Consider the following 23,376-nt stretch of genomic DNA (forward strand, 5'->3'; position numbering starts at 1 on the left):
TCTTATCTTGGAATCTCCTGTATTTTGTTTAAGCTTTGTATTCAAATATTAATAATTAGTAGCATATTTATTGATACACAAATGGACTCAAATTTAAAAGCATCAGTTTTAGTGGATTATACCTGTTATTTTATTGGTATAGAAAATTCTCAGTAATTTCTTCTACCAATACATATCTGTGCCTGCTCTTATATTTATATAGACTTGAAGATTTACCCTGAGAGAGCAAATGACTTGCCCCAGGGTCATATAGTATGTCAGAGATAGAACCTCAAACCCATGAATTTTTTACTCTGAGACTAGCTCTTTTTTAATAATGGATAGAGCACTGGTCCTGGAGTTGGGAAGAATTGAACAATCTCAGACACTGTTATGTGATCCTGGACAAGTCACTTCACATTTGCTTCAGTTTTTCACTTCTAAAATGGGAATAATAATAGCACCAACCCTTCAGGGTTGAGAGAGTCAAATAAGAATAATATTTATAAAACAGTTAGCAAAGTCCCTATAACAGTAGATGTTTAATAAATGTTTGTTTCCTTCCTTCTTTCCCATTTTCCTTCCTCCCTTCCTTTGATCTCATGACTGATAAGGAATTTTGTTCTTGACAAAAACATCAATTTCTTACCAGTTAGAAAAGCTTGACAGTGCTACAGATGGGTGGTTTTTATTTTATTGCCCCATGATTTTGAATTTTAATGGTTTTGAGGTCCTGTATTGTGTATGACTTCAAACTAAATATACTTACCTTTATTGTTTAAGTTTAGATTTTGAAATTTCATTTTAAATGTCCTTTGCCTTTTTTGGAAGTTAGTATTTAAAATTGATATCTTTAATCTCTAATTTAGAGAGATTTGGGAATTTTATTTAAAAATCTGATGATGCTACCTTAATTTATCTTAGTCTCATCATTTTAGTGAGAAGAATATTTTTATCCTCTGTGGAAAGGAGAGCCCTTGTATGTGACACTAGAAAATACTTATTTCCCAAAGTATGATTTGGGGTACCAGGGAATCTTTTAAAGTTAACTGTAGAATCCAGACATGATTTGTTTTTTGACAGCTAGAATAGAATGTATAGAACATTTCAAAGCAAATAAAGCAAATTTTTATTACCCTTTCCAAAAATAAAACATGATTTCTGTAAACCTTGATAAACCTTAATAACAAATTTATGAAATTTTATCCATATAGATATAGTGGTAAAGAACCTTCATGACTAATCCTTCCCCATTGTGACTTTGCTATATATCACAGGTTGGTATAAGAAATTAATTGCAAAGTTTTGCAGAAGCCACAGATGACATGTGATGGCCAGCAGACACAGAAAAAGTTTAGAAACTCAGATAAGCATACGTAACCCCAAATTTACAATAAAGTATTATAAATATCCCTTAAAAGAAAAAGAAGGGAAGGACAAAAAATTTTATGTGGCTTTTCTAGCTAATAGGGGTGCCATACTCCCAACCCCCATGATGTAGAAAGGATAACTGTAGATCCTTTTCTAGTATGGTTCTTACCTTTTAGTTTCTTATAACTCTTTAGACAGACCTTCCCAAACCAAGAATTAGAACTTCAATTCTTCAGATACTTCCTAGGCTGTATTAATGACTGCCAAAACCTTGGGGAAAAACTGAACTGGAAATTTGCCTTCTCAAATCCTCAAATTCTATGTTGTTTGAAGCAGGAAAGTGATAATAAATAAGATACTTAGGTTAATATATCACCTGTGTTTTCTCCTTTATATTCTAGATGAGGTTATATGAAGTCCATGACTTATGTGTCTTACAAATTGCTATATATTTTTTCATTTTCATTTTTACAGGACTCCTTTAGTCCTTCTATGCAGCTGCACCTTGTACATCAAGCTCCATGTTCCATTCCTCCCTACCTCTCAAAGAATGGTTCAGCTCTTGGGGACCTGTTACTAGGCTTCCTCAAATATTATGCCACAGAATTTGAGTAAGTAATACTTTATATTTATTGACCCTTGTATAATTGAATGTTGTAAATTTGTTCTGAAAATATTTTCGTTATAAAAATTGATTCAGAAATGAGTGCTTTATAAAGCAGTATTGAATTTTATCTAATTTTCATTTCCATGACATACTTTAATACAAGTGAAATAAATCTATGATTATGCAGTAGATGAGAAAAAAATTTTCACTTAGCCTAGTTCTTTTTTGATTTTTGTTTTTTACTAGCTGCCTTTTTAAGGGATAGTGGAGGAGAGTTGAGGTGATGCTTATACTTTCATGAAATTAAGAGACACAAAAACTTGGATATTTTCAGTAGCAATGGCTTTCCCAGCCATAACAACTTTGATTTGCTTGAAAAAGTGAATTTCATATATAACAACAACAAATATTTACAATTTTTTTAAAGTACAACTTGTTTATATTAAAAAGTAGTTTTATTATGTAGAATTCTGGTGTACAATCCCTTAACAACATCAAAAGACAATATTTCTGTACACATCAAAATGGTTTAGTTGGGGAAGAGAGTATTCTATTGTGGGAAGGAAATTCCCTTCCTTTTGTTTTAGATCATCGATCAGTGACCTGGAGGTCGTTTACCATTGAGATGTGCAGGCATAGACAGGCCTCTCAGAGAAAGGAAGTTGAAACCAACAAGATAGGAAACTGATCCCAGAGGCACTGCCCCACTGAGTGGTGCCAGGCAAATTAAGGAACTGGTTCCTGAGATGTGATGTCGGAGAGCTGGTGGGTAGAGAAAATTGCTTATCAGGTGAGACCAAGGTGCTCTTGCACTCTTCTGATTGGAGTTTGGACCTGAAGGAACCCTGTCGTTAGTGAGCTTTTTTATTCCATCAGAATGGCACATAGGGTAGTAGGCTAGGCAATTCCCCACCTCTTTCTTATATTTCTCTCTATTTACTATCACTATTTTGATGTAATAAAGCTATTAGCAGCCTCATAATTTAATTTTAACTATTACATTTTAGATATAAAAATATCCTAGGATGAGAAGGGAAAAAGAATACTTCTAGTAATAATACCAAGAACTTCTTAGTTATTCATTGTATAGAAAGGAATTCTTTAATTTCTTTAATTTAATGGGGGACCTGGAGGTCCTCTTACCATAGTGATCTGTAGAGATTAACCAGTCCACAGTGACAGGAAGGAGGAACTGGGGAGCTCCCTGCTGAGCCAATGTCAGTTGCTGGCTGTCAGTTGTTGCTGACTGTTAGGACTAGCAGTTGTGGGGAAGTTGGCTGCTAGGTGTGAGTTGGCCATTGGGGATTGGGTGCTGGTAGTATAGGTTGGCGTTTAGTTGCTGATATATAAAGGTGGGTCTGAGCTTACTGAGAGGACTTTTGACTTTAGCCTTTAAAGGTTTTTTTTGCCTCTGGGATCTCTAGAGAGCAGGAGGTCTGTCTCATAGGCAAGGATATGATTTCTGTTGGTTACTGACAGTTGGGCTGTTATAGAAAACTGATTGAAGGAATGAATGGTGGCTATCTATTATTTTAGGGAGTTAGGTAGTTAGTGAATAATTTATAGCTAGAGTAAGTTAAATTAGGCTTGGGTTGTACCAGGCAGAAGAAACTGTCCTCAGAAGATAGGTAGTATTAGGAATTTTAGGCATATTTTTAGGATATAAGATAAGTAATCTCCCTTTCCTCTTTTTTATCTTTCCCTCCTTTACTATATTCTTTTACTATCTCTATTTTAATTAAACTAAATTGTTAATTTAAAAGCGGCTAGAAGTTTTCTCTGGCTTTGGGATATTCTCATTAAAACTTAATTATTATTATTTTAAAATAAAACTTAAATTATTAAAAGCTGCTCTCTTATTTTGTCAAAACTTCTATTTTAACCCTTACAATTGTCTTCCAAAATTATTAATGAAAAAGCGTTTAGTTCTGTACAGAAAAAAACTATGAATATCCTATTGCTTGCTGGGCTGATTTGTTTGAAGTAGAAAAAAATTTGTAACTGGAATTGACACAGAAGGAAGAGATTTATAGAGAAAAGATAGTAATAGTTAATTCACTTAATTCAAGTGTAATGTTAGTGGTGAAGCTTGTATGTAGAAGGGTGTGTGTGTGTGTATATATGTGTTTGTGTATTTTGTGGTTTTGTTCTCATTCAAAGAGAATGCCTTACTGTTATTGGATGTCATCTTCCTATATGGAAACCTTCATTCTTTTTCAGAACTTCCACTTAAAATTTATTGGTTAATTATATATTATATATAGTAATTGTAGAATATTTGCTAACGGTTTCTTTTTGGAAAATACTCTTTAGCTGAGAAAGAGTAGTTGGCTAATTTGTGCCTTAGATCCAGTCTGTTTTGTTCAACAATTTGATAGATTCAGGAAGACATGATCTAAAGACATTTCAAATTCCAAAGGTGCAAAGTCATATCTCATGTTTTAGTGATTTCAATAAAGCTAAGGTGTACAAAAACATTTTAAAGGGAATCAGGAAATAGAATTAATGTGTATCTTGTATCATTGTATCCATTTTGCTACATCCTGAAGAATTTTAACATATACATTGATGGAGTCAAATAAGCATTTCTCCTGATACCTGAAAGAAATAAGGGTAGCAATAGGAATAGGAAAAAAAAGCAAATTTTCTGTCTTTGTCTTTCTGTCTGTCTGTCACACACACACACACACACACACACACACACACACACACAATAAATATCTATAAGTAGAGCCTCTATAATTTAGGGCATTCTTGATGAAGGTGTGTGTCAATAAAAGGCAGGCTTTCACAAGTAGTACTCTGTAGCAGTCTTCAAACTTTTAAAATCAGATGCCTTCTAATAAGTCCATGCAAAAGATAATTAGTGGTAGTAGAGAGTAGTCAAATATTGGAGAGAAAGAATTGACAAAGCTTCAATTTGTTAATTTCTTAAATGAAGGGGATTGATTAAATATTTTAGTTTATTTTCTAAGACCATGTTTTCTTGGGTTGCCATACCCTGTCAAGTAAAGAGGATTTTGGCCGATGAATCAGTTTCTAAGCCTTTTTTTCATTTCTGGAAATTTATTTACTTTGATTAAAATTCCTTGAGAATGATGATGATCTATCAGGATCTATTCCTTCATTTCTATACTATTTTTAGGCATTTGTAGCTTGGGTTTTTTTTCTTTCTTTTAAAAAATTGATTATTTTAGACCTCATTTTTTAAAAAATTGAATTGCATTTGATCCATTAATACCACTACTGGGTCTGTATCCCAAAGAGATTACCAAAAAAAAAATGGGAAAGGACACATTTGTACAAAAATATTTATAGCTGCTCTTTTTGTGGTGGCAAAGAATGGGAAACTAAAGCGATATCCCTCAGTTGGAGAATGGCTGAACAAAATTGTGGTATATGATGGTGATAGAATACTATTGTGACACTTCCCAGATGTGTGACCCTGGGTAAGTCACTTAACCCCATTGCCTAACCCTTACCACTTTTCTAGCTTAAAACCAATACACGGTATTGATTCCAAGACAGAAGGTAAGGGTTTTTGTTTTAAAAAGAATACTATTGTGCTATAAGAAATGATGAACAGAATGATTTAAAAAAGAGCTGGAAAAATCTATGTGAACTGATACAGAGTGAGATAAGCAGAATCAGGAGAACTTTGTACACAGTAACTGCAATATTGTGAAATGATCAAATGTGATAGACTTTGTTACTAACAGCAATACAGTGATCCAGGACAATTCTGAGGATTTAATGAAAAACAAAATGCTGTCCACCTCCAGAGAAAGAACTCTTGGAGTAGAAATGCAAATGAAAACATATGAGTTATCACTTGTTTTTTTGGGAATATGTTTTGGGGTTTTGGTTCTATAAGATTATTCACTTATAAAAATAATTTGGAAATATGTTTTGCATGATAATTCATGTATAACCCAGATTGAATTGCTTGTCAGCTCCAGGAGAGGGGAAGGAAGAAGGGAGACAACATGAATCACATAACTTTGGAAAACTTTTGTGGAAGTTTGTTATTAAAATTAAAAATTAAAATAAAAATTAATTTAAAATGTGTTGCAAATTCTTTTTCTTCCTTCTACTCTTCCCCACTCAATGAGAAGTGAAGCAAAGCAATATGATATCAATTAGACATGTGAAATCATGCAAAACATATTCATATTAGCCCCGCCATAAAAAATTATGAAGAGAAAAGTATACTTCAATTTTTAATCAGCATTTATCATTTCTCTTTCTGGAGTTGAATAGTTTTTTTTTTTAATCATGAGCCTGTTGTAATTGTCTTGGATTATTATCTTATTCAAAGTAACTGGTCTTTGCCAGTTAATCATGACAATATTGCTGTCACTGTATACAATGTTCTCTTGGTTCTGCTCATTTCACTGAAACCGTTCTGCTCATTTTTTGTAGGGTAATAGCATTCTATCATAATTATATACCATAACTTGTTCTTTCATTCCCCAGTTGATGGGCATCCCTTCAGTTTCCAATTCTTTGCCACAAAAGAAAGAGCTGCTATAAATATATTTGTACATATAAGTCATTTTACTTTAATTCTTTTGGGTACAGACCTAGTAGTGGTATTGTTGAGTCAAAGGGTATATACAGTTTTATGACCCTTTGGCCATATTTCCAAATTGTTTACCAGTTCCTCAACACCAGTGTTTAGTAGTTTACCTATTTTCGCTCATCCCTTCTGATATTCATTTCTGGTAAGTTTGAAGTGCTATTTCAGAGTTGTTTTATTTGTTTTCTCTAATCAATAGTGATTTTTAGCATTTTTTCATATGACTATATAGATAGTTTTGATTTTATTTTTTGAAAATTGTCTATCATATCTGTTAATCATTTATCATTTGGGGAATGGCTCTTATTTTTATAAATTTGACTGAGTTCCCAATACATTTGAGAAATGAGAAGTTTTACAAACTCGCTATAAAATTTTATGGTATTTCATTGTCAATTGTATCTTTTATTTTTTATTATAAATATATTTTACCAATTACATATAATAAAAATTCCCACATAAGTTTTTTTTCCAAAGTTATATGATTCAAATTGTCTCCCTTCCTTCCTTACCTTCCCCTTCCTGTAGCTGACAAGCAATTCAGTCTCAGTTATACATGTAATATCATGCAAAACAGTTCCATGCTGTTCATTTTTGTCCGAGAATAATCATATAAAACCAAAACCCCCAAATAAATTCCCAAACAAATTAATGTGAAAACTTGTATGCTTTGATCTGAATTCCAATTCCTACAGTTCTTTCTTTGGAGGTGGCTAGCATTCTTTGTCATAAGTCCCTCAAAATTGTCCTGGACCCTTGTATTGCTAAGTCTATCACAGTTGATCATTCCACAATTACTGTTATTATTTTCTCCTAGTTCTGCTTATTTCACTTTGCATCAATTCACGTAGGTATTTCCAGTTCTTTCTGGAATCATCCTGGTCATCATTTCTTATAGCACAATAGTATCCTTTTACCATCATATACCACAATTTGTTTGACCATTCCCCAACTGATGGATATCTCTTCAATTTCCAATTCTTTGCCACCACAAAAAGAGCAGCTATAAATATTTTTGTACAAGTAGTTTTTTCCCCTTTTTTTTATTAATTGTCCTTTTAGCAAAATATAGTTTCACTTTTAATTAGGTCTATTTTTGCTTTTGTTTTGGCTGAGATCATGATTGCTATCCCCTGCTTTTTTTTTTCAGTCAAAGCATAATAGCTTTTGCTTCATCCTTTCAACTCCATGTATCTTTCTGTTTCAAGTGTGCCTTTTGTATGCAACATATTGTAGAATTCTGCTTTTTTTTTAACCATTCTGCTCCCTGCTCCTGTTTTTTAGGTGAGCTTATTCAATTCACTTTCATAGTTATGATTACTGTGTATTTCCCTCCATTCCTTTTTTTGTCTGCTTTTCATTCTTTCTCTTTTTTATCCTGTCCCTCTTCAAAAGTTTGTTTTGCTACTGACCATTGTTTCCCTTAATCTACTCTCCCTTTTATAATTCCCCTAATCTGTTACCCTTTCTCCTCCTGTTTCCTGGTGTGTGTATATATTTTTCTCTCTGAACAGATTCCAATGAGAATGAGGTTCCAGCATTGCCTGCCATAACTATTACATTTTCTCCATAACTGTAAGAACTTTTCTTTGCATACCTCTTTTATGTAAGAAAAATTCCCCCATTCTTCCTCTCCCTTCCTCCTTTTCCCAGTGTATCTCTCTCCTTAATTTTTTTAAGTCATTCCAACATAACTGATTTATACTCATGCCGTCTTTCTATGTAGACTTCTTATCCAACGGCCCTAATAATGATAAGGTTCTTAGGAGTTACATGTATCTTCTTCTCATATAGGAATATAAACAGCTTGTCTTTATTGAATCTCTTCTCATTCTTTCATGTTTACAATTTTATGCTTTTCTTGAGACTTGTGTTTGAAAGTGCTTTATTTCATTAAATTAGCATTCTTTTCCTCCCAAAGGATTATACTCAGTTTTGCTGGACTTTGCTTTCTGGCTTATCATATTCCAAACTCTCCTCTTTTTTTAATGTTGAAACTGCTAAATATTTTGTTACCCTGACTGTGATTCTAAAATATTTTAATTGGGGAGGGATGAAAGGAGGGAGACAAAATGAATCATAACTTTAGAAAATGTATAAATTTGTTATTAAAATAAAATAAAAATAAAAATTTTTTGATTTGTTTCTTTTGTGCATTTGCAATATTTTCTCCTTTGCTTTGGAGATTTGGAATTTGGCTAATTAAATTTAATATTCCTGAGAGTTTTTATTTGTGGATATCTTACAGTAGCTGATCAATGGATTCTTTCAATTTCTATTTTATAATCTGAATCTAAGATACGGGGGCAGTTTTCTTGGTTAAATTCTTGAAATTTGATGTCTAAGTCGGTCCCTTTTTTGATCATAGATTTTCAGTTAGTCCAATAAATCTTAAATTATTTCTCCAGCTATTTATTCTTTTGATTTGGTTTTATTGTTTTCTGGTGTCTCATGGAATCATTAGCTTCCATTTGCCTGATTCCAATTTTTAAGAAATTATTTTCTTCATTGAACTTTTGTATCTTCTTTTTCCATTTGGCCAGTTCTGTTTCTTTAAAAATGTTATTTTCTTCAGCATTTTTTGGTGCCTCTTTTACCAAGTTTTCATTCTCTTTTCATAATTTCCTTGCATTACTCTTATTTCTTTTGCAATTTTTCCTCTACCTTACCAATATGGTAGAAACTGCTAGAACTTCTACTTTGCTGGCATACTTTTTGAGAGCTTATAATCATTTCCATGCCACTATGAGGGCATCAGGTGTGAGGAAGAGAATGTTTTCACTTAGAAATAAATTTTTGACCCAATTAACAAGTTATTTTTCTTCTTTTTAAGCTGGAACAGCCAAATGATTTCAGTTCGTGAAGCCAAAGCCATTCCAAGACCTGATGGTATTGAGTGGAGAAATAAATTCATCTGTGTAGAAGGTAATTTTTTATCTTCTTATTTAACTAGGTGCTATTGCATGAATTTATATGAACATTTAATATGTGTTTACATTTATTTGTGATGAATTTAATGTTTTAGGCCTGCTTTTCCTGTTCTTTCAGAGTTCCCTGAGGATGTGCAATATTTTTTTGCATATATTTTTTGGGGAAAGGTTTTGGTCCTCTGCTTTCAAAAATATAGGCAACTCTCATGGTTAGGGAACTTCCTTTATCAACCTACTTTGAATCTAGCTATTGTGAGGTTAAAGTGAATTACCCAGAGCTTCACAGTTTTGAAGAACTAGTCAAAGATGGATCACTTTCGTTGGGGGAAATGACACACTAGTGCTTGTAGTCTTTCATTTTTTAAAGCAGCAGTGCCTGGTCAGTTATAGATATTATTGGTATGAAATACAGGATACTTATGTACCTTATTTAAGTATAAGGGGCTTTATATAAGTACCTAAATATAGTGCCTGTTACTTTTTAGACTACTTAGATGTAAAAATATATAACTATTTTACTTCAATTATTTTAGATATAAGATATTCAAAAGAACTCTGATAAATTAGATCGTGATTAGTTGTTACAATTTCAAATTCCCTAAAAAGCCTATCAATTGTTGTGTAAACACTGGATCATACTCTTGTCCTTGTAGTTTCTTTGATATCAGTTTCAATTTTTGAGATATTAAGAAAGGGAGTGTGATAGTATGGAAGCATAATATGAGGATAGTACTGGTCCTGGATGAAGACAATATTAGCTTAATATCCAGCTCTACTGCTCACTGACTTGAGACCAGTCACTTACATTCTCTTCAACTTGGTTTCCTCATCTGTTAAATAGAGGGAAGTAGTAGATGACCCCTTAAATCCTTTCAGACTCTAAACCTCTGATCCTGTGATTTTTCAAATCTTAAAAAATCAAAGATATTAATTTAACAAAATCTTCCTTAAAATACTATTGTAAAGATCATATGTGATACTTTATAACTGTGTTGGTGAAACCTATGGCATGTGTGCTAGAGGGGGGTGCTCCCTTCCCCCCTCCATACACACCTGAGGACATTTATTACATGACCTGTCCTCTGTCCTGCAGCCCTTTGGGAACACTTCCTCCCCTGCCTAGGGTAAGGGGGTAGCTCACATGTGCTGTGAGGGTGCAGTTTGGGCACTTGGTCTCTAAAAGGTTCGCCATCACTGCTCTATAATAAATTGCTTCATGAATGTAAGCTGTTTTTACTCTTTTTGAAACCAGGCATAGATTGGGGCTATGTGGTTGTAATGTTCCTAAATTAATAAACATTAGCTCAATGTAGAAATTGCTCTTTATTTAAAGAAATTTGAATGTGTTGTGTTCTGTTCAAATAATTCATGAAAAGTTAAATGTTTTTTAAATCCTTTTGACAATAGAAGAGAATTTTAGAAGAAATATAAAAGGCAGTACTTAAAAGAAATCACAGGCATCATGACAGTGGATTTAAGTATAGAGTTTAAATCAGGAAGATGTAGTTCTAATTTCTGTCTGCCACTTACTAACAAAGTGACTCTTAAGTCATTTGATAGTCATAGTAACAATAATTGTTATAGATATTTATACATTAATTTGAAGTTTATAAAAATAATCACACAGATTATCTATCTTGATTAGAAAATGCTATAGTTATCTTGATTTTACATATCAGAAAACTGAGGATTAAATAAATGTTTGGTGATTTGCCATAGACATAACTTTTCTTTACTCTAGTTCCTCTCAGCTAAGTGTAGATATTCTCAAACTAGTATTCTCTAACTGGTAATGACAAATCCTTTCATGTATTTGTGTTTTGAAAAGGTAAGTTGCCTACACATATGCTAGTTTCTTGATCTACATAGGTATTTATAGTTAAAAATATATGCATTCAGTCATATCATCTCTCCTATTATAATAAAAAATAAAAATAATTGTGCATATTTTAAATCTTGGAATCTAAGTAAAAGATAATATAATTTCTTCTCTTAGCAAGACAGAATAATAAAATACCCATTTGGAATTTAATAGGAATGTCTTTACCCCCATTCTTTGTGGGAATTATAGCATTGGCTTCTTTCCTGGCCCTGTCCCCAGTTAAGTAGAACTACTTAAAGGCTCTAGAATAAAGCTGGGAAGTGTGAATCTTAAAAATTCTCAGACCCTACTTCTGAACACTTGGTTAAGACCATTCCCCATTTTAAACAATGAAGGGACTTAGGAATGTGAGAACTCTACTTCACCCATACTTAAGCATACTTTAGGGGAAGATAAAGTTGTAAACTCCTTACTGAACAATGAAAAGTACTTAACTCATACTTATAGTGAGGCAAAATCCCTTAAGCTAAGTCTATTTTTAGATCTAATAGGAAAAGGTGCTAAGTACCTATGAAAGTCAGGCAACTTGCAAACTTGCAAGGGGCAAAGAGGTGTGAACTCACTCAGAAGTTTTAGTTTACCCAGAGAAGTTGAGAACTAAAGAAGGTGTGAATTAAGAATGGTCAGTCCTTTGGAAAAACGTCTACTGTGATTGGTAGATGTGAGAACTTAGGGGAGGTGACATGGGAGAAAATTCTCTTTAAAAGGAGCTCAAAACAGGTCTTTGAGAGATTCAGCTTGCCAAAGCTGAATTGGAGAGAGGCAGCTTGCCAGAGCTGCCTTGAAGGTTGGAGGTGGCTGGCTGAAAATTCAGTTTGCCAAAGCTGAATTGGAGCTTGGACTAGTTGGAGTAGTTGGGTCTCTCTGAACACTAGAATCTTGCTTGGGACAAATCTTATGGTGAGTGAATTAAAGACTGACTGATCTCTCTTAGGGCTTGGGCCGAGGCTGGCCTAGGCTGGCCTGGGCTGGCCTACCCCTTTTCTCATTATTTCCTCTTACTCTCTCTCCCTTTCATTAATTCCTTAATTTGTATTAATTAAAATCTCCATAAAAACCCAGCTGACTTGGGTATATTTCATATTTGGGAATTTTTCCCTGGCAGCCACTTTATATTTGATTTAACTCAAGACAATATCTTGAAACCATATTTCCGCAGTCACAGTTTATACCAACCACTCTTTTAATTGTAACAGAAGTCCCTGGATTTTGTGAGAGGTTTAGGCTGGATGTTCTGAGGAGCTCTCTGTACCTTCTGCCTGTCCATCTAACCAAGCACTTATTTACCATCATAATGTTTTTTAGGTGCCTTCGAATGATAGGCAAGTGCTTCTTTCTAAAATTTCAATATTTTTTCATTAATTTATGGGAGCTATAAGTAGTATGAATTTAGTCTAGATTTTCTAAAAAATGAAAAATAACATAATTACAAAATTATCAGTAAAGAAGTTGTAAGTCAGAATAATTTAAGGAGTGACACATATCATACTGTTATATGTTATATATGTTCAGTGGTTGCTTACTACATGTTTGTAGATAATATTAAACATTTTGCTAAAGGATTACAAAGCAACTAAAGTACAAAATGGCCATACATTTTTATTCTTAAGTATTGGTTACTTTAAAGTGCTAAACATGATTAAATTTGATATGGTATATCAAACCATATTTTCCCATTAAAAATAATTCTATAGTGCAGAGTAACCTTTCTAAGCTATGAAATACAAGAGCATGTTTTTGTATTTTGCATTTATTTATTTCCATTTATAACATAACCCAGGGACATATAATGCCACATTAAATTTTTAAAAAAATAAAAATTGCATATATGACATTAAAATAGACTCTTGCTTTACTGAAATTCTTATTACTATTCACTAAATTTTAGTACTCAATTCTCAAGTCTGTGTCCCTAAAGTTGTAAAAATGAGCATCATAAGAACTTAAAACAGTTCAGTGACGTATTTTAGTCTGAAGACAGAGTTGGAATATATCTTTTAGTATATCAAACTATACATTTGTAAAATAAGAGTTCAAAAATACATTTTGAATTTTTTGGAGATTTTCTCTACCTTTTTTTTTGTAATATTTTACTGTTCACTTGGATTAAAGAAATGTTTATCCATTTTCTTGCTCCATTTTGAGCACAAATTAGTTTTAGTTGCCAAGATTCTTAAATGTTTAAATATAGTTAATTAAAAGTCAGCTTCCATTGAAGAAACATAACACTCAAGAGAATACCGGGATGTGCCTCCTTCATCATCTCCTAAATGACTATTTGTGTTAGTGCTACCATAGTATTTCATTTGGAGTTTGACCTTATCCATATGCATGTCCATCTCTCTCAGTCTTCCTAGCTTTCTCCCTATCAATTTTTTCCTGTGGAGGAAGCAGGCTCTACCAAAAACATATACCTCTACCTCAGATCTAGAAAAGGGCATTTGACAATTGTGCCCATGTGTCAGCTGCTTGCTAATTCTTGATTGTAGCACACATACATGCATTCGTCTGTATGCCTTTTGTGATTTCTTACCTTATATCCTCTTGTCTCTCTGCCATTTCCTAGGAGTTATACTATTTCTTGTTTCCCAAGTGTCATCAAGATGATTATCCACTATAATCATACTTCTTATTTTCACAGAATCTCAAGGTTGGAAAGATAACTCAGACATCATCTAGTTCAAAGCATACTTGAATAGGAATCTCCCTGTAAAGTATGCCTGACAAATGGTCATGGAGCCTCTAATTGATGAACTTTTGTGATAGGGAACCCACTACCTCTTAAGGCAACCCATTTTGCTTTTTGGATTGCTCTTAATTAATAAGAAGCTTTTCCTTCTGTAGATTTGAAGTCTCCCTTTCTTCTTTTTTCTATTTATTGCCATTGGATTGCCTTGTTCTCTAAAATCTAAGACAAGTCTGATCCCTCTTCCAGATAACACTATTTTTAGGTCTTTTATCATCCATAGCTTCTTCCATTATATTTGCTTTAGTTGTTGATTTTTTTTAAACAATATTGTGCCCCATACGGAACATGATATTTATTCCAGATGTGGTCTTACCTGACAGGGCTCTCACTTTCCTCATTCTGAATCCTAAAATTATATATCAGCTTGTCAATTTGTAATGGAAGAGTAGAGGGTGAAGGTGTTTTGGCTAGGTAACAGTTCACATAAAAAAAAGTCTGAAGTTCTTAGAGAGCTATGAGCACAATGAGGGTTGACTTTTGCAATTGATTACTTCGTTACGATATAGGAACTTAAAATTATCATTAAATTTTATCTTATATTTTATCCATCCTAATCATCTTTTTTTTGAACCTGTCTCTTTTTTGCAGTGTATAGTGATTTCTCTCCAGCTTTCACCCATTTGGAATTTTATTAGGTATGCCATCTATCCTTATCCAAATAATTGATGAAAATATTGACTAGCCTAGCTCCTCTGAGGATAGGTGTCTGGGGGCATTGTATTAGAAGCCTCCTTCCAAATTGTCATTGTCATAAATCATTTCTCTTTGAGTTCATTTAACTATTTATAATTAACTTAGTTATATAGTCATCTAGTCTGAATCTATCCATCTTGTGCAGTAGGTTACTGTGAGAATTATAATATAACCCAACTCTGTTATTATCAGTAATCTTCATGTGAGGTCCATGCCATCTGCTTTTACTTTCTTCTATAGGTCACTGAATCACAGGTTTTACCACTTTTTTCAGATTCTTAAAGCTATTATCTACTATAGAGTGTTTTATTGTTTTAAAACTCTAGTATAATCTGTCTTTAAAAAATAAACTTAGGTTGTTTGTGATGAATCCATATGGGTGAGGGGTCTGACTTATAATGATTATTGATTTTTCTCTAATTGCTTCTAAACTATCTCTATTTTTTAGTAATGTGTCATTGAATTTTGCCAAGAGTCGAAGTCAAGTTCATTGTATTATAGTTTGAAGAATCTACCCTCTTCCCATCATCATTTCTTGGAGCAAAATAGCCTGCCTTCTCCTTTAAGGTTGGATCCTCTTATGGAAAGATTCTCTCTCTCACTACCTATTTCCAGAGCTTCAATGGTCCTTACTCTGCCTTTCCTTTTCTATGTCCTTTTTTTTTTGGCCTTTCAGCCTCCTGGTAGTCAGAATTTTCCCTTTGGCCTCTTCATATTCTTTCTTCCTTGTTTACTTCTTGAAACACTTCTTTGATTTTTCATTTGATTTTGATTAAGGAACATTCCATTCTCTCTAATAATCTGAAGATTTGAGTTTCTTTCTCTCTTTTCTTGTAGAAAAAAAACAAGTATATTTCACTTAATCCTGTTAGTCTCTATTTCTTCATCTGTAAAATGAGCTGGAGAAGGAAATGGCAAACCACTCCAGCATGTTGGCCAAGAAAATCCCCAAATGGGGTCACAAATAAGAGGACATTGCTGAAAACAAATGAAAAAAAATGTTTTTTTGAGAAATAGATGTTTGAAGTGAACAAAAGAGGACATTTTTTAGATATTTATGTCTCAGTCTTTCCATGACCTCATCTATACAAATTATAAGCCACCTAGATCTTTTCACCCTATGTGATTCTTGTCCTTTTTAAGGACTTCTAACATATAAAAAGTCTTGCCTGCTTCCTTTAATATTTTGTGGATAGGATATCAATGAAATGCATATTATCTCTGTTATTTCTTCACTATTACTTTATAACTATCCTACTGAATTTCTGATCATATTTGCCCTTGGTTTGTTTACTTCTCTCCTGCAAATCCATAATGTGATAGTGTATTTTCATCCATTATGGACCTTTTCAGGACTCTTTAGGTGGCTCATAATTTGGAACTCATGTATCTTGGATTTAAATCCTGGCACAAGTATGTACTAGATTTATGACCCTGGAAAAATTAACTTCCCTGAATTTCAGTTTCTTTATTTACAAGATAGATATAACAGTGCCTCCTTCTTGAGGATGTTGCAAGCACTTGGTATTTTGTAAAAAATTCTTTGCAAATCTAAAGTTATAAATTATTTTTATTCAGTAATTTTCAGCCACATAAAACAGTGATGTGAAAAAGATTGGCTTTTGTGGCATTAAGCAATTTGGAAACCATTGAAAATGCTACATGTTTCCCAAATGCAAATTCAGCCTGTTCTCTTTTTATTTTAGGCCTATCCTTTTAACAACTCTTACTTTCTCCACTCTCTCCTATACCTTTCTGCCTTTCCCTCCCAATATTCCCTTCCCCCAATAACTGCATTTTGTAATCTGGGTAATACATTTTGAAGAGTGATAGAAGTTTTAAGTGTAAAACATCACTCCCATAGCCGACGTGCAATTCCACTGGGTATTACATGTATCATTGATCAAGACCTATTTCCATGTTATTGGTAATTGTACCAGGATGATCATTTAGAGTCAACATCCCCAATCATTTCCCCATCGACCCATGTGATCAAGCAGTTGTTTTTCTTCTGTGTTTCTGCTCCCACAGTTTTTTCTTTGGATGTGAGTAGTGTTCTTTCTCATAAGTCCCTCAGAACTGGTCTGGATCATTGCATTGCTGCTAGTAGAGAAGTCCATTACATTTGATTATACCACAGTGTATCAGTCTCTGTGTACAATATTCTCTTGGTTCTGCTCCTTTCACTCTGCATCAATTCCTGGAGGTTGTTCCAATTCACATGGAATTCCTCCAGTTCATTATTCCTTTCAGCACAATAGTATTCCATCACCAACAGACACCACAATTTGTTCAGCCATTCTCCAATTGAAGGGCATCCCCTCATTTTCCAATTTTTTTGCCACCACAAAGAGTGTAGCTATGAATATTTTTGTATAAATCTTTTCCCTTATTATCTCTTTGGAGTACAAACCCAGCAGTGCTATGGCTGCCTATAGTTTTTGGATCTGAGCCCATAATTTGAGTCATTAGTTTGGATCTTCTTCTACATCTCAGAGTAAAACTTAAGATTTTTGTTTCTTTCTGAATCTCACTCTCCTTTCCCCAGAAAATCAATTGAACCTCTCTCACTACAGCTCAGTAGTCTTTTGTAATTGGTTCTCTTCTACCCAGAATTATTGTTCTAAATTTGTATTACTCAACCCTTACTTCTTTCATCTCTTTCCTCACTTTAATGAGATGACCTCACTTTCTATTTTGTTGAAAACATCAGGCCTATCCAGGGTAAACTTCCATACCTGTTCTCAGAATCCCTCAGTCTCTATACCTCTCCTGTTATCTTCTTATTTAAGGAAATCATTTTTTTTCTCCACTAGTCTGAGTTGAAAATTGCTGCCTGTATTGATTTAAAATCTTGAACCCTAGAGACTACATTTCCCACAATCCCCTTTTCCTTTTTATGGGTCTCCTTACAGTGGGGGGGAGTTCTGAGGTTCTGTTTCCGCCCACGTGCTCTCAGGATCCTGGTGGAGAAGGGAGGAGAGGATCTTGGCTTTTGCTAGCCTTACTTCCTTATACTTCAAGATAAATATTTTAGAAATATTATTAAATATAATACTTGGAGTATTTTATATTAATTTTAATCTTTACATTCCTGTGCTCTTAATTTCACACTTTTTCACATTCTGTAGGACTGTGTTCCCTTAATTATCCCATGTCTCTAATATCTTTAGTCTCTCTCTCCCTTTTCCTCCTCTGGTTTGAAACATTCAATGATACTAATATTCTGGAAAAAATTTTCAGTTGGGCCTGCTGCCTTCTAGCAATTGTCTTTTACTTCAATAGGAAACTTTTCAGATGAGCAGTTTATACCTGCTCCATTTCCTCACCGCCCATTCCTTGACTCTATATAATCTGACCTCCTTCCCCAGTTTACCATGATCTGACATGTCATCAGTGATTTGCCATATCAAATGGTCTTTTTTTCTGTCCTAATTTTTTAATCATTCCAAACACTAACAAAGAGCATTCCTATAACAAAGCAGAATAAAGAGAATTCTATATGAAACTATTCTCATATTTTTTCCCTTTTACCTTTTCCCTGTTTATTTTCCTCTTGCATATGTTTCTATACCCATTCTATTTTGTGTAAAAGTGAGTTTTATCTAATGCTCACTACCTTTCTTCCCTTCCATGTTTTCATATAGTTTTCTCAGGCACTCCAGTTATGAGAAATAGCAAATTCTACACATTTTTTCTACTTTCTACACAAATATATATTCTTCCTCTCTCTTTAGTCCCTTAGAACTCAACCAGTCAACCTCTGTGACCTCTGTTTTTCTTATTTAATTCTTTAATATCTTCTGAAGACAACAATTCTGAAGGCATATTTGTTTATTCTCTCTCTAGTAGGATTTTAGCCATTGTAATGTCATTTTTTCTCTGGTTGTTTAAATCCATTAATTTTTCTGTGTTTCTCTGGATGCTTGTGTTTATATATTAAAGTTCTTTCTTAGTTCTGGTCTTTTCATCAGAAATATTTGAGAGGCAGCAGATCGCTCAGTTGATAAAGAGCCAGGCCTGAAGATGAGAAGTCTGGGGTTCAAATGTGGCCTGAGATACTTCCTAGTAGTGTGACTCTGGGCAAGTCACTTAACCCCATTTGCCTACCCTTTACTGCTCTTAGGCCATGGTACCAATACTTAATATTGATTCTAAGATGGAAAGTAAGGGTTTAAAAAAAAATACATGAGATTCATTTTTCTCTTGTAGGCTTATACTTTGCAAAGAACATTGTTTTTGGTGTAAACCTATGTATTTTTTGCCTTTTGGAACATTATATCCCAAGTTCACCTGTTTTATATTGGAAGCTATGAGGTCTTGTATGATCCTAACCATGGTGCCTTGGTCTCTGAGCTCTTTCTTTATAACTGCATTCTTTTTTTTCTTTGATTTTGAGAGTTCTGAGATTTAGCTATGACATTTGTAGGACTTTTATTTTTGAGATTCCTTTTAGGAAATGATAGTTGGAGTTCTTCCTGTCTTTATTTTCCTCTCTGGTTCCAATAGATCTGAAATTTTTTCATTTATGATTTCTTGAAATAGGGTATTTAGGGTTTTTTTGGTCATGGTTTTCATGAAGTCCCATGTCTCTTAAATGATTTTTCCTGGATCTGTTTTCTAAGTCAGTTATTTTTGTTATCAGATATCTTAAATTTCTTCCATTTTTTAAATCTTGTGATTTTGTTCTAATATTGCTTACTATCTCATGGAATTAATGGTTTCTCTTGAAAACATTCTTATTTTCAGTGATTCCATTTGTAGGGCAAAATTTACCATTTTTATTTTTCTTCTGTTTCTTTCATCTTTTTATCTTTTACTTTCTTCTAAATATTCTGGTAGTCATTAATGGGAAAAAATTTTTGCTGTTGAATTTCTACTTACACTTTGTTATGGAGTTATTGACTCCAGCCAGATTTTGTTTCAATTTTTTTTTCTGACTTCTAACTTAAAACAGTTTGCTCTTCTCTGTTCACAACTTCAACTATCATATCAGTGGTTATTTCTAAATCTGTTTTTCCTTCACACCTAAGCTTTGGCCTTCTAAAGTCAACTTCCTACTGTACTTTTCTACTTTATTTTTTCAGAGTGGATATAATATATATAAAAATATGGACATTAAAATTTCCTATGAACAGTAGTTTTAACAAGTTCCTACTATGTGCATTTAATATTCCAGAACCATTTGATGGAACAAATACAGCCAGAGCTGTGCATGAAAAGCAGAAATTTGACATGATCAAAGATGAATTTCTAAAGGTAAAGTATTGCTTTAGAATTGGAGTTATTATTTTCTTAGATTTTAGTGAGTTCCAGTATCAATGGCCAAATGGTAATTGGAAGAGAACAAAACATTTAATATGCCACTACTCTTTATCATCTCTTAAAGTAAAGTGTACTCTGTCTGGTTCTTGGAATCAAATAGACATGTCCCAACAAATGTGGGCCGTTGCAAATTTTCATGGTAGTTTATGCTCAGGAAAAACATACACTGCAGCTTTTAGGGAGCTAGAAATAGTAAGACTTCCCATTGATTTCTGGGAGTTTTAGGATAGATATCGACTTTAAAGAAATGCATTTCTTCTACCTCTTTGTGTGTGAACCACCCCAACTAAGCAAGTAAAAAGGCAGAACAGGCAGCTTTCATTTATTCTCTTTTGCCAAGAGTCTTTCTCTTTTTCCTTAATGTCATTCTATTAAAGCCTGATGTGGTATATTCGAGGAATTAAAAACAAACAAACAAAACACAAAACAAGTTTCAGTTTCATTTCAATTCAACAAACCTTTGCTAAGTTTAAAAAGACTAAACTAGCTAAACTGTGAGGCCCTTTAGGAGTTGTTAAATATATGTATGGCCAGCAGCAGCATTATTTTTAACGGTGGATGACATATCAGAAAACTTCAGCCAAGGCACTAACTGTGCTTCTTGTAAAATGTGGGACCTTGAACAGATCACTTTAGTTTTCTGAGACTTATTTTCCCCATTATAAAAAAAACAAACAACTTTACTTCCCAGTAAATACTGTTTCCATTGACTATGGCACCTTCCTTTTTAGCAAAGAAGTAGAATTAAACGAAAGAGACATAATACAGGTTCCCTCTGTGATAGTCTCTGCTTCATTCTACTTCTTCAGGATATAAACCTCTCTACCAAGAAGAGGGAAAGAAAGTAGGTTCTAAAAATGATCATGCTTTCAAGACTGATCATTAGTTTCTTCTGTTTCATGCCCAGCCTCTACTTATAGGCCTCTTGCTTATTGTGGGAATTAAATGAAATATTGAATTTCAGAGGTGGTATAAAACACATATTACTTTCATTTCTAAACAAATGTACCTTCTTTAAAGTCCTATGTGACTCCTCCTCATCCAGGAATAGAGGTCACTCTGAGCTCTCAAAAGCTGTGCCAGCGGAGAGAGCTAGTCCTGGCAGTTTCTAACAAGTTGGAAAGACTTGAGTATCAACTAAACTAACTGATGTGGGAAAATTGACCCCTTCTTTGTGAAGCTTTGGCTACTTGGACATAGAGGTCTCTGAGGTTCATAGGAACGCTTGAAGCAGCACTTAAGCATTTTCTTATCAAGCCTAACTTGTTATGGTTACTTGATTTCTATCACTTGATAGACAGCTTTTTGTACAGATAATGTTGCTTAATCATAAAGTTTATTAAATTCAGAACAAAGTAGAGAGAACTTCAGCCTTTGCCTCGTACCTAATTTTGAGTAAACCTAAAAGGGACCCCACCCCCACCCCTTGTAAAAATGGATGCTGTTGACTCCTTTGGGAATAGTGTTTATGAGCTCCTAGTTACCTATGGGGTTTATCTGTCTGTCTTCCCTGTTGGAAAAGTGAAATGATATAGTTAGTGAAGTGAAAAATTATGAAAAAGAATGTTATTTTTTAACGGTCGAACCAAATTGAGTGAAATAATTTAAATCATATTACTTGTTTGTTTGAAAGTTAATGAATTGAAACAAAGCAAATGTAGATGTTTAAGAATGCTTTTTTCTTTCTCTCCCAGTCATGGCACAGATTGAAAAGCAAGAGAGACTTAAACAGTATACTACCTTTACGAGCTACTATGCAGAAAAGATAACTGGCTTCTAATCAATTCCTAATCACTTCTGAGAAATAAAGGACATTATTAACACCTCAATGCATTTTGTTCCCTCCATCTTGGTTTCTTTTTAATTAAATATTTTCTTTTTCAGATTTTGTTAAAATATTTGTATAAAGGATTGCATATTTTATTATGGCATTTGCTACTATTACTATACACCTAAGTTTAAAAATGCATTTCTAAAAATATATACGTTATTGACTTATGGTAGATGCTATTTTGCCATAAGTTTAAGGACACAAAATTAACTAGATTTGTGAAACTGGTTGGAGCAATTAAAAGGACTTCAGAAGGATTAAAATACAATTGTACCAAATTAGCACAGAAGAGATTTGTCAAATTTGTGGGAAAGGTGTGATCACTATCAAAGTATAACAACATTCAGTTGCTATTCCATTGTCCAGATCTACACTAGTAAAATGAAAGTTGAAGCAAAAAAGTTACCAGAACTTTTTGTTTAACTTCCTAGGGTTGATGATGAGACCTTAGGATGTGACCATTTTAGCACAGGACAGGAGAGTACGTTTGGGTTACTATTGGAATTAATTTTTCTTGTTGAAACAATAATACATTTTGCACTGTATTGCACCATAGTCCTGTGAACATTAATTCTGGGTTGTTCCCAGATTGGTGTAGTCAAATATCGACATACTGGAATATCTCCCAGTGTTTCTAATAGCTCAATATAGTGAGCTCTTATCCTCAGCATTTTTCAATTTTTATTTTCCCTGTGACATGAAACAACAGAGATAATTATCAAAGTTAAGATTATATCCTACTTATAGTATCAGGATTTTTCTGAATACTAAATCATAGGAATAATATAATCTAAACTGAAATTTTTAGACAGCAAGCCTACTATAAAATATTTTAAGTGATCCATCACAGAACGAATATATGTAGATGTTTAAAATTTGTAAAGAGTATATCAAGGACCTTTTTTTTAAAGTATTTCCTTTCCACATGAAGAAAGTAGTGGTGACTGCTAAAATAGCTGCTAAAATAAACCAAGGTTTTTTGTTTTAATTTTGTGTAAATATTTGTAAATTGGTCAGCTATTGTAAATTGAAATAAAGTAATTAAAATTTTTAACTTTTTAAAAACGACTATGAAAATTCTTTGAGACTTGCTTGTAGCACAGTAGCCTGTAATTTGTTATTGCAGAACAATTCATATGTCTAAACTATTGCTTTTCGTTAATTTCAGGAAGGTGCACATTCCCATTTTTCTTTTAAGTTTAATATTTTGTGTGGTGTCAAGTGGAATAAAGTTTATATATGGAAAGTTTTTTCCTATGAATTTATGTTAATTGCACATCTCCTAAATAGTTCCTCTTATTAAATGGCCAGGAGAGAGGTGGCAAAAGGCAGAAAATGTCTTGTGTATTTTCTCTCAAAAGCATTTTTACCTGACTCAAGAAAACAAAATGAATCTAAAGATCTACATATAATGCTGTAAGATCACTCTG

At 33.4% G+C, this 23,376-nt stretch overlaps 1 protein-coding gene across 9 annotated transcripts in view; it reads left to right on the forward strand.

Annotated features, from left to right (window-relative positions):
* Positions 1 to 23,011, forward strand: part of TENT2 (terminal nucleotidyltransferase 2) — a 119,968-nt gene extending 96,957 nt beyond the window's left edge. For 7 of the 9 annotated variants that reach the window (XM_016431330.2, XM_016431329.2, XM_016431327.2 and 4 more), the window contains 4 exons: positions 1,825 to 1,961; positions 9,370 to 9,461; positions 19,970 to 20,049; positions 21,810 to 23,011. In XM_016431330.2, coding sequence (XP_016286816.1) covers positions 1,825 to 1,961; positions 9,370 to 9,461; positions 19,970 to 20,049; positions 21,810 to 21,884 — 384 coding nt within the window. In that variant the 3' untranslated portion in view covers positions 21,885 to 23,011. Of the gene's footprint in view, positions 1 to 1,824; positions 1,962 to 9,369; positions 9,462 to 14,685; positions 14,748 to 15,238; positions 15,358 to 19,969; positions 20,050 to 21,809 lie in introns of those variants that run through there. The other 2 variants (XR_001628494.2, XM_016431331.2) reach the window with 2 other exon arrangements.
* The last annotated feature ends 365 nt before the right edge of the window (positions 23,012 to 23,376 follow it).

This window comes from Monodelphis domestica, chromosome 3 (assembly GCF_027887165.1).
Source record: "Monodelphis domestica isolate mMonDom1 chromosome 3, mMonDom1.pri, whole genome shotgun sequence".
Lineage (NCBI taxonomy): Eukaryota > Metazoa > Chordata > Mammalia > Didelphimorphia > Didelphidae > Monodelphis > Monodelphis domestica.